Consider the following 12,500-nt stretch of genomic DNA (forward strand, 5'->3'; position numbering starts at 1 on the left):
AAAACATGAAGTTCTCAGACTCAAGACCACACAGACAGACAGACAGACACACACACACATATTCTCCTAAGCACAGGATGCAGAGTCTAAACCAGATACACACACATACACAGATATATAGAAAGATAGAGAGACACTGATAAACAGACAGAGAAAGAGAGAGAGAGAGAGAGAGAGAGAGAGAGAGTGGTGGCCGCTGCCTCTTGTCATAGCACACAGGCGAATCAGAGCAGGACAGAGAAATGCTGGATCATCGCTAGATTAGATTATAACTATGGCTATGTAGCATGGTCATCACTAGATTAGATTATAACTATGGCTATGTAGCATGGTCATCACTAGATGAGATTATAACTATGGCTATGTAGCATGGTCATCACTAGATTAGATTATAACTATGGCTATGTAGCATGGTCATCACTAGATTAGATTATAACTATGGCTATGTAGCATGGTCATCACTAGATTAGATTATAACTATGGCTATGTAGCATGGTCATCACTAGATTAGATTATAACTATGGCTATGTAGCATGATCCTCACTAGATTAGATTATAACTATGGCTATGTAGCATGATCATCACTAGATTAGATTATAACTATGGCTATGTAGCATGATCATCACTAGATTGGATTATAACTATGGCTATGTAGCATGATCATCACTAAATTGGATTATAAATATGGCTATGTAGTACGATCATTATTACCTTCAGAGTGCAGTCTGTCATACCATCCCACAGCAGAGAGCAAGAGAGAGAGAGAGGAAGGAGGCAGAGACAAAGAGAAAGCCATCTTTCCCTTCCTCCTCTCCTCTGCTCTGCTCTGCTCTCCTCTGCTGCTTTGGGCTGATCGGACTGCGTCAAGCACCCCCCGCCCCTCTCATTCTCCCTCCCTTCCCACTCACACACTCTCCCTCCTCTCTCTCTCCCTCACTCCCTCCCTCTGCTTACTTCCTCATTCTCTCCCTCCCTCCTCTCACGTTTCAATGCGTGCACTCACTGGCTCTGGCACGCGGCGCAACTTTGATAGCACTTAGCTATCCCAATGCATTCATTAGGATCCAAACATATTGTGTGGCAGAATAATATTGGGGGCACTTAGACTCTGCGCAGTAATATCCTCACTCCAAAGTGAAACTGAAAGTGCAAGAGTGAGGATATTACTGCGCCACACAATATAGTTATCCCTCTTACCTGCTTGGAAATGCACCACGTTTTATTTTGTCTCACCATAATTGGTCGTGTGACTACTTGTGTAACTGTATTTTAATAGGGAAAACATGGAGGTGTTTGGTCACTTCTAACTTCATCTCTGTTTGGATCCTAATGAATGCATTGGGCTAGCTAAGTGCTATCACCGTAACGCTGTGTGTTTGGATCCTAATGAATGCATTGGGCTAGCTAAGTGCTATCACTGTAGCGCTGTGTGTTTGGATCCTAATGAATGCATTGGGCTAGCTAAGTGCTATCAAAGTAGCGCTGTGTGTTTGGATCCTAATGAATGCATTGGGCTGGCTAAGTGCTATCATAGTAGCGCTGTGTGTTTGGATCCTAATGAATGCATTGGGCTAGCTAAGTGCTATCAAAGTAGCGCTGTGTGTTTGGATCCTAATGAATGCATTGGGCTAGCTAAGTGCTATCACCGTAGCGCTGTGTGTTTGGATCCTAATGAATGCATTGGGCTAGCTAAGTGCTATCAAAGTTGCGGCGCGCTCCAGACCCAGTGAGAGCACACAGTGAAACGTGAGAGGTATGTACTGTATCAACTGGTCTTGGGCATAATGTGGTTTAATATGAAAAAAAACGGTGAAGTGTTCCTTTAACCATAGGCAGTAGAATATATGGACAGAGATTTCATGTAGACGTCAGCAGAGACCAATGAAGGAAATTTCAACCCTTTTCCTGTTGGTCTACGTGTGCCGCGCAGGCTCAGACTATGTGACGTAAACCTACGTCACTTTAGCATTGATTTCGGAAAAACGTTTATTACTCAGCCGATAAAGACAGTTACGAGGTTGTAATGCCAATATCACAATGCTGTATTACTCGGAAAATATAAAAGGTTCGTAGACAGGCTTAAAACGCTTCAGCTGTAACGTTATTTGTTGTCAAAAGTGGCGCTAACGCCCCATATAATTCAATGGAATGGCTAGCTGGGACTGGTCTCCTGTTTACCATGACGTTTATCGCCTGCCCCCTTGGGTTTAACTAGCTTCAACATTAGCGAGATGTATGAGGTTTAACTAGCTTTAACAATAGCGAGATGTATGAGGTTTAACTAGCTTTAACATTAGCGAGATGTATGAGGTTTAACTAGCTTTAACATTAGCGAGATGTATGAGGTTTAACTAGCTTTAACATTAGCGAGTTGTATGAGGGGTTTAACTGTTTAACTGGCTTTAACATTAGTTGTATGAGGGGTTTGACTAGCTTTAACATTAGCGAGATGTATGAGGTTTAACTACAGTAGCTTTAACATTAGCGAGTTGTATGAGGGGTTTAACGGTTTAACTGGCTTTAACATTAGCAAGTTGTATGAGGGGTTTAACTGTTTAACTGGCTTTAACATTAGTTGTATGAGGGGTTTAACTAGCTTTAACATTAGCGAGATGTATGAGGTTTAACTATAGTAGCTTTAAAATTAGCGAGTTGTATGAGGGGTTTAACTGTTTAACTGGCTTTAACATTAGCGAGTTGTATGAGGGGTTTAACTGTTTAACTGGCTTTAACATTAGTTGTATGAGGGGTTTGACTAGCTTTAACATTAGTGAGTTGTATGAGGGGTTTAACTTTCTGCCTTTAGTTGTATGAGGGGTTTGACTAGCTTTAACATTAGTGAGTTGTATGAGGGGTTTAACAAGCTTTAACATTAGTGAGTTGTATGAGGGGTTTAACTGGCTTTAACATTAGTGAGTTGTATGAGGGGTTTACCTAGCTTTAACATTAACGAGTTGTATGAGGGGTTTAACTAGCTTTAACATTAGTGAGTTGTATGAGAGGTTTAACTGTTTAACTAGCTTTAACATTAGTGAGTTGTATGGGGGGTTTAACTGTTTAACTAGCTTTAACATTAGTGAGTTGTATTTAACTGTTTAACTGCCTTTAACATTAGTGAGTTGTATGAGGGGTTTAACTAGCTTTAACATTAGAGAGTTGTATGAGAGGTTTAACTGTTTAACTAGCTTAACTAGCGGGGGGTAGTGCAGAGAGCTCCGGTCAGTGGACTGTCTAGAGAAAGGATCATAGATCACAGCACAAATTTGAACTATATCGATATTTACGATTTGGTCTAATTTCATAACTCGTTTCAAAATATATCGATATATCTTTTATATCAATATATCGCCCAGCCCTAAGTGTGTGTGTGTATGTGGCAGTGTGTTGAGCTCCTTCTTCCCCAAGTGTATGTGTGTGTGTGTACCTTCAGCAGTGTGTTGAGCTCCTTCTTCCCCAAGTGTGTGTGTGTGTGTGTGTGTGTGTACCTTCAGCAGCGTGTTGAGCTCCTTCTTCCTCTCGTCCAGTCTCAAGTGTGTGTGTGTGTGTGTGTGTGTGTGTGTGTGTGTGTGTGTGTGTACCTTCAGCAGCGTGTTGAGCTCCTTCTTCCTCAAGTGTGTGTGTGTGTGTGTGTGTGTGTACCTTCAGCAGCGTGTTGAGCTCCTTCTTCCTCAAGTGTGTGTGTGTGTGTATGTGTGTGTGTGTGTGTGTGTGTGTGTGTGTGTGTGTGTGTGTGTGTGTGTGTGTGTGTGTGTACCTTCAGCAGTGTGTTGAGCTCCTTCTTCCTCAAGTGTGTGTGTGTGTGTGTGTGTGTGTGTGTGTGTGTGTGTACCTTCAGCAGTGTGTTGAGCTCCTTCTTCCTCAAGTGTGTGTGTGTGTGTGTGTGTGTGTGTGTGTGTACCTTCAGCAGCGTGTTGAGCTCCTTCTTCCTCTCGTCCAGTCTCAAGATGGCGGCCCTCCAGCGCTCCTGCATGTCGTTGAGCTGCGCCTGCAGAGACGCCTCCGCCGGCGCGTCCGCACACAGCAGCAGCTGCCGCCCCGCCTCCACCAATAGGATGTAGCCGCCCTGCTGACGCTGGAGCAGCCGCTCCTTCAGCTGCACACAAACAACAACAACAACAACAACATCAACAACAACAACAACAACATCATCATCTTCATCGCCTCCACCAGCAGGAAGTAGCCGCCCTGCTGACGCTGGAGCAGCCGCTCCTTCAGCTGCACACAAACAACAACAACAACATCAACAACAACATCAACAACAACATCAACAACATCGCCATCTTCATCGCCTCCACCAATAGGATGTAGCCGCCCTGCTGACGCTGCAGTAGCCGCTCCTTCAGCTGCACACAAACAACAACAACAACAACAACAACATCAACATCATCATCTTCATCGCCTCCACCAATAGGATGTAGCCGCCCTGCTGACGCTGGAGCAGCCGCTCCTTCAGCTGCACACAAACAACAACAACAACAACAACATCAACAACAACATCATCATCTTCATCGCCTCCACCAGCAGGATGTAGCCGAGCAGCCGCTCCTTCAGCTGCACACAACAACAACAATGGCAAGTTGGTGGTGGCATGTTACAATGTTAATCGTGATTAAGTTGGTGGTGGCATGTTAACATGTTAGTCGTGGTTAAGTTGGTGGTGGCATGTTAATCGTGGTTTAGTTGGTGGTGGCATGTTACCATGTTAGTCGTGGTTAAGTTGGTGGTGGCATGTTACAATGTTAATCGTGGTTAAGTTGGTGGTGGCAAGTTACTATGTTAGTCGTGGTTAAGTTGGTGGTGGTATGTTAATCGTGGTTAAGTTGGTGGTGGCATGTTACAATGTTAATCGTGGTTAAGTTGGTGGTGGCATGTTACCATGTTAGTTGTGGTTAAGTTGTTTCCCAGATGGCAAGAGGCTGGTAGACCACCGTCGCCAAACTGAGGACAGATCTGGTGGTCAGCTTGCGCTTTGCTCACAGATTTACCAACTTGCCCAGCATGTTCTAACTAGTAGAAATATGGTAGTAGAGTGCTAGTTGTGGTCAAGTTGGTAGTGGAATGCTAGCTACTGTAAAGATGGTAGTGGAATGCTGTAAAGATGGTAGTAGAATGCTAGCTACTGTAAAGATGGTAGTAGAATGCTAGCTACTGTAAAGTTGGTAGTGGAATGCTGTAAAGATGGTAGTAGAATGCTAGCTACTGTAAAGATGGTAGTGGAATGCTGTAAAGATGGTAGTAGAATGCTAGCTACTGTAAAGATGGTAGTGGAATGCTAGCTACTGTAAAGATGGTAGTGGAATGCTGTAAAGATGGTAGTAGAATGCTAGCTACTGTAAATATGCTAGTGGAATGCTACTAATGTGTGTGCGTGTGTGTGTGTGCTAGCTACTGTAAAGACGGTAGTAGAATGCTAGCTACTGTAAATATGGTAGTAGAATGCTAGCTACTGTAAAGATGGTAGTAGAATGCTAGCTACTGTAAAGACGGTAGTAGAATGCTGGCTACTGTAAAGATGGTTGTGGAATGCTGTAAAGATGGTAGTAGAATGCTAGCTACTGTAAAGACGGTAGTAGAATGCTGGCTACTATAAAGATGGTTGTGAAATGCTGTAAAGATGGTAGTAGAATGCTAGCTACTATAAAGATGGTAGTGGAATGCTAGCTACTGTAAAGTTGTTAGTGGAATGCTGTAAAGATGGTAGTGGAATGCTAGCTACTGTAAAGATGGTAGTGGAATGCTGTAAAGATGGTAGTAGAATGCTAGCTACTGTAAAGATGGTAGTGGAATGCTAGCTACTGTAAAGATGGTAGTGGAATGCTGTAAAGATGGTAGTAGAATGCTAGCTACTGTAAATATGCTAGTGGAATGCTACTAATGTGTGTGCGTGTGTGTGTGTGTGCTAGCTACTGTAAAGACGGTAGTAGAATGCTAGCTACTGTAAAGATGGTTGTGGAATGCTGTAAAGACGGTAGTAGAATGCTAGTTACTGTAAAGATGGTAGTGGAATGCTAGCTACTGTAAAGATGGTAGTGGAATGCTAACTACTGTAAAGATGGTAGTGGAATGCTAGTTACTGTAAAGATGGTAGTAGAATGCTAGCTACTGTAAAGACGGTAGTAGAATGCTGGCTACTATAAAGATGGTTGTGAAATGCTGTAAAGATGGTAGTAGAATGCTAGCTACTATAAAGATGGTAGTGGAATGCTGGCTACTGTAAAGATGGTTGTGGAATGCTGTAAAGATGGTAGTGGAATGCTGTAAAGATGGTAGTGGAATGCTGTAAAGACGGTAGTAGAATGCTAGCTACTGTAAAGATGGTAGTAGAATGCTAGCTACTGTAAAGATGGTAGTGGAATGCTAGCTACTGTAAAGATGGTAGTAGAATGCTAGCTACTGTAAAGATGGTAGTGGAATGCTATAAAGATGGTAGTGGGATGCTATGTACTGTAAAGATGGTAGTAGAATGCTAGCTACTGTAAAGATGGTAGTGGAATGCTATAAAGATGGTAGTGGAATGCTAGCTGTAAAGATGGTAGTAGAATGCTAGCTACTGTAAAGATGGTAGTGGAATGCTAACTACTGTAAAGATGGTAGTGGAATGTAACTACTGTAAATATGCTAGTGGAAATCTAGCCACTGTAAAGACGGTAGTGGAATGCTGTAAAGATGGTAGTAGAATGCTAGCTACTGTAAAGATGGTAGTGGAATGCTAGTGGAATGCTAGCTACTGCTAGTACTTGGATTTAAGTCAGTGTTAAGTTGGTAGTAGAGTGGTAGTTGGATTAAAGTCAGTGTTAAGTTTGTAGTAGAGTGTTAGCTTGAGTGAAGTCAGTGTTAAGTTGGTAATAGAGTGTTAGTTGGAGTGAAGTCATCAGTGTTAAGTTTGTAGTAGAGTGTTAGTTGGAGTAAAGTCAGTGTTAAGTTGGTAATAGAGTGTTAGTTGGAGTGAAGTCATCAGTGTTAAGTTGGTAATAGAGTGTTAGTTGGAGTAAAGTCAGTGTTAAGTTGGTAGTAGAGTGTTAGTTGGAGTAAAGTCAGTGTTAAGTTGGTAATAGAGTGTTAGTTGGAGTGAAGTCATCAGTGTTAAGTTGGTAATAGAGTGTTAGTTGGAGTAAAGTCAGTGTTAAGTTGGTCGTAGAGTGTTAGTTGGAGTAAAGTCATCAGTGTTAAGTTGGTAATAGAGTGTTAGTTGGAGTGAAGTCATCAGTGTTAAGTTGGTAATAGAGTGTTAGTTGGAGTAAAGTCAGTGTTAAGTTGGTAGTAGAGTGGTAGTTGGAGTAAAGTCAGTGTTAAGTTGGTAGTAGAGTGGCAGTTGGAGTAAAGTCAGTGTTAAGTTGGTAGTAGAGTGTTAGTTGGAGTGAAGTCAGTGTTAAGTTGGTAGTAGAGATCTAAGACTGTATCTATCTGGTCGAGTGTGCCGCGTGCCTGCTTACCTGTATGTCCTCAGAGTGTGGGCTCTTACCTGTATTTGGTGCGTTGTGTGTGGGCAGTGTGTCTGCTTACCTGTGTGTGTGTGTGTGTGTGTGTGTGTGTGTGTGTGTGTGTGTGTGTGTGTGTGTGTGTGTGTGTGTGTGTGTGTGTGTTCGGAGGTGTGTTGCCTGTGTGGGCGCTTACCTGTATGTGGTCCTGTGTGCTGTGTATGTGTATATGTGTGTGTGTGTGTGTGTGTGTGTGTGTGTGTACCTGGATGTGGTCCAGTGTGCTGCGTGTGTGTGTGTGTGTGTGTGTGTGTGTGTGTGTGTGTGTGTGTGTGTTACCTGGATGTGGTCCAGTGTGCTGCCTGTGTGTGTATGTGTGTGTGTGTGTGTGTGTGTTACCTGGATGTGGTCAAGTGTGTGTGTGTGTGTTACCTGGATGTGGTCCAGTGTGCTGCGTGTGTGTGTGTGTGTGTGTGTGTTACCTGAATGTGGTCCAGTGTGCTGCGTGTGTGTGTGTGTGTGTGTGTGTGTGTGTGTGTGTGTGTGTGTGTGTTACCTGGATGTGGTCCAGTGTGCTGCGTGTGTGTGTGTGTGTGTGTGTGTGTGTGTGTGTGTTACCTGGATGTGGTCCAGTGTGCTGTGTGTGTGTGTGTGTGTGTGTGTGTGTGTGTGTGTGTTACCTGGATGTGGTCCAGTGTGCTGTGTGTGTGTGTGTGTGTGTGTGTGTGTGTGTGTGTGTGTGTGTGTGTGTGTGTGTGTGTGTGTGTGTGTTACCTGGATGTGGTCCAGTGTGCTGTGTGTGTGTGTTAGGGCTGTCAACGAATATTCTAAATTCGAATGTATATTCGAATATATTTAAAAATCACGCATTCGATTATGAAAATGAGTATTCGAATGTGTAAAAATGTGCCCGCAGTAGCCAGTGGCGTAACAAGGCAGGTGCGGACCTAATGCGACGTGTCGAGTCGAGCCATCTTTGTTGAATAATAATTCTAAGTCTTAAGGATGTATTAGCTCTATTAGGCCTACATGCAATACACATTAAGGGTGACTTCAATTCTCTATGCAAAGGACCTCTGGAAACGAAGTAGTTTAGTAGTTACAGATATATAGTGAAAAACACACGGCTACATAGGACCATTACATTCAAAATATATATATTAATAGTCTGCAGGCCAGTGTAAACTAATATTACTGCATTAACATCAACTCGCATGGAATTATGGGAACACTCAATGCGCTGAAACTTCTTCAACCTTCTGCTGAAACTGCAAGCGTAGATTGCTTGCTTATAAACTCGCACTGCGCAGAAACGAAACTTAATTTATCCTAACTTATTCAGCCGTGCAGAAACCAAATAAAATCATTAATATGCAAACAATATCCAATAGCCTATGCGTAAATTAGGCCGTGAGCCTTTCGTTGTGCAAAATCGTCAACGATGTTCCCAATATTTAATGCGCTGGCTCTCGTATCAATGGACAGGATAGCTAACCCACTGAGCCTCTCCTGCCCCATGCTGCTCCTTCGGTAAGTCTTAATAAGTTTGAGTTTGGAAAAAGATCGCTCAGCTGTTGTCACAGTCACAGGCAATGTAAGAAACAACAGAGTAGTAGACTACACACTTCACTTCCCCGAATGTGGATGTTACACTGTCGTAAATAATCTACCACCAGCAGCATTTTGGCAAGTTGAAAATAGATGTTAGTGTTAGTTCCCCTTGCTCCTTACGCTCCTGCCACTTCTTGCACCTACTATAGTTACGCCACTGGCAGTAGCAGAGGCGCCGCTGTCTGCTTTGAGAGTGAATGCGCTCATAGGATGCGCTGCGTGAAGGATCAGGGACAGGTGACAGGAGCCGCATGAGCACAGTCATTATTGAAAGTTGACTTCATTGGAAGAAGGCAGAAGGTGCAGAGCCCAACTCGACCGCAGCAGAGAACGTGATTTTAACCCCCTAAAATCTTAAAAGCCATGCCTGGAAGTACAGTAGGCTACTTTTTTGTAGGCCTATATCGTAAGTAGCCTACTTTGGATTTTTGGAGGCGCGAAATCAAGTAGTATGCATGTAAGATACAGTTAGCATACCATTCTACCACTAGTAATGAGGTCACATTTCGAAAATGTGCACCCAAATGAGCATAGCATAATGTGTGGAACAGCTAAACAGCCACGTAGGCTATTGACACTTATTTTGCACGCCCGCCGCCACAAGCTCTGTCTGCAACAAGAGAAGGGGCAGCCTGGTCTCACCAAAAGGCGTAGAATGACACGCCGGTTTCTTAAGTCATTTGCCGTGTTATTTGACGCATTTCATGCTTTTGGCGTACAATGCCGCGCTCTTAAGGCAGGTTTAACCCTTAAATGCATAACATGGGTCACAAGTGACCCGGACGAGTTTATTTTTTCTGTAACTCAGCTATAACTTATTTTCATGACCCAGCACTCCATGATATCCTCAATTAACTTGTTTTTGTTCATTACAATACTAAATATATTTTTTTTCTCTTAAACTTTTTAAATAAAAACACTTTTTCTGTCACTACCCCTCTAATGCATAACATGGGTCACAAGTGACCCGCATTCATTTTCTATGGAGTTTTGTTGAAGAGTTAGGGTTTCTTAGCTATATTTAAGAAAATAATTTAATTTGTCATCTAATATTCCAGGTTTCCATCACTTACTTAGTTTCTTCCAAACATCAATTATTATTTTCATTAATTGATGGATACTCCTTGAATTCCAACTCTTTTTATTTGTCTAAATTACATTTGAACACATGGGTCACAAATGACCCGCATTCATTTCCTATGTAAAATTAGCCTATAATCAGAATTTCTTTGCAGTACTCTTTGAAATCAGTGTAATTAGTCATTTAATATTCAAATTTACCATTACAAATTCAGATTTTAATAAACAGCAATAATCGTTCACTCCTCTATGACTACTCTATGAATGTGAGTAAGTTTAGTGAAACAATACAATGATTGAACACATGGGTCAGAAATGACCTGTGTGTGCAAAGTGTGATTATGTAAGATAATGAATATGATGAGAACAATTTTAATACAAACAACAAATTCTAATATTTCTAATACTAATCTGATTAGAAATAGTTGTTATAGGCCCCAGCCGTGACGCGGTTGGGGCACCTGCACCACACGCCGGCAACCCGGGTTCGATTCCTGTCCCGTGGTCCTTTCCAGATCCCACCCCAATTCTCTCTCCCACTCACTTCCTGTCATACTCTACTGTCCTGTCCATTTAAAGGCATAAAAAGGCCAAAAAAATAATCTGAAAAAAAAGAAATAGCTGTTATTATATCTAAACATTTTTAATTTGCTTTTGTAAAACACTGTACATTATGTCACTGACACTTTGAATACCAATACAGAACTGCAGTGCATCAGTAGCGCAATTTATGTCCATAACTATGGATCTATGAGACTTCTCTCAGACCGTCACCATGGTCTACCTGTGGATGGCATCATTCATAGGTATACTGTGGTGACGGTCTGAGGGATGTGAAAATAGATCTATAGTGAGAGGACTTGGAGAACTGGTTAACTTTCAAACTGTGGAGAAGTAGGTTTTGCTTGTCGTACCACCTCAAGCTGGTCATTTTAACTGGTGTTGCTGGTCTACATTGTTGGTTTTTACTGACCATGCCAGCTTATGTTGGTCATTCTAGCAAGCCAGCATGACCATCTCACACCAACAATGTCAAGCTTGGCAGGCTGGTCACCAGCATGACCATCTAACACCAGCGGTATCCCACACGACAGGCCATGACCAGCTTCCTCAGATGGTCACGCCAGCATGTCAACCTGGTGGCCTAACCAGCTACACCAGCTAGCAGCAATAGCTGGAAGAAAACTAGCAAAGATCAGCTCAAACCAGCTACCAGCGTACCAGTAGGGATGTTTCACAAATGACCACTGTCACTTTATGGTCCTGGCACACAGGCCGTGTGCATTTGGAGCAGGAGAGGGTGACTTTTCTATCACTGGCAGTTGGACAAAGGCTGCATCGCTTTCTCTTGGATTTTCTTGTCTTAAGTCCTCTTGTGGCTGGGTTGTCTCAGCACTCCCCATATCGCCATGGTCTTGCAAATATTATAGTTACATAAAATGGTTCACATAATATTCATTATCTTACTCACAATCACACTTTGCAGACACAGGTCATTTCTGACCCATGTGTTCAATCATTGTATTGTTTCACAAAACTTAGTCACATTCATGGAGTAGGCATAGAGGAATGAATATAATTATTGGTGTTTGTTAAAATATTAATATGTAATGGTAAATTTTAATATGAAATGACAAATGACACTGATTTCAAAGAGTACTGCAAATAAATTTTGATTATAGGTTCATTTTACATAGGAAATGAATGCGGGTCATTTGTGACCCATGTGTTCAAATGTAATTTAGGCACATAAAAAGTGTTAGAATTCAAGGAGTGACCATCAATTAATGAAAATAATGATTGGTGTTTGGAAGAAACTAAATAAGTGATGGAAACCTGGAATATTAAATTATAAATTGAATTATTTTCTTGAAAATAGCTGAGAAACCCTAACCCTTCAACAAAACTCCATTGAAAATGAATGCGGGTCACTTGTGACCCATGTTATGAATTAGAGGGGTATTGACAGAAAAGTGTTTTTCTTTAAAAAGTTTAAGAGAAAAAAATACAACTTAGTCTTGTAATGAACAAAAACAAGTTAATTGAGGAATTCATGGAGTGCTGAGTCATGAAAATAAGTTTTTTTTAAAGAAATTGCTAAGAAACCCTAGCCCTTCAACAAAACTCCATAGAAAATGAATGCGGGTCACTTGTGACCCATGTTATGCATTAGAGGGGGTTTCAATAGCTCATGCATCAAAGGGTTAAGCGTCCATTTCAGCAGGTCATCACGCAAAAATTAATTTCGTTCATTTATAAGGAGACCGATCAGTGTGGATGGGGCAGGCTTCAGGGAGTTCTGTCAAGCAATGTAGTCTACCGTATCCCTGTGTATCAGTCACCAATAGCCTAGAATCGAAACAACAACTTTTGGGATTGAAAGCTGAGGAG

The 12,500-nt window shown here is 42.0% G+C and overlaps 1 protein-coding gene across 1 annotated transcript in view; it reads right to left on the reverse strand.

Moving 5' to 3' along the window:
• The window catches only part of syne1a (spectrin repeat containing, nuclear envelope 1a), a 188,354-nt gene that overhangs the window by 37,998 nt on the left and 137,856 nt on the right, over positions 1–12,500 (reverse strand). The window contains exon 71 of the mRNA XM_062550345.1: positions 3,899–4,093. Within this exon, the coding sequence (XP_062406329.1) occupies positions 3,899–4,093 (195 nt within the window). The remainder of the gene's footprint in view (positions 1–3,898; positions 4,094–12,500) is intronic.

The sequence above is a fragment of the Sardina pilchardus genome, chromosome 12 (assembly GCF_963854185.1).
Source record: "Sardina pilchardus chromosome 12, fSarPil1.1, whole genome shotgun sequence".
Taxonomy (NCBI): domain Eukaryota; kingdom Metazoa; phylum Chordata; class Actinopteri; order Clupeiformes; family Clupeidae; genus Sardina; species Sardina pilchardus.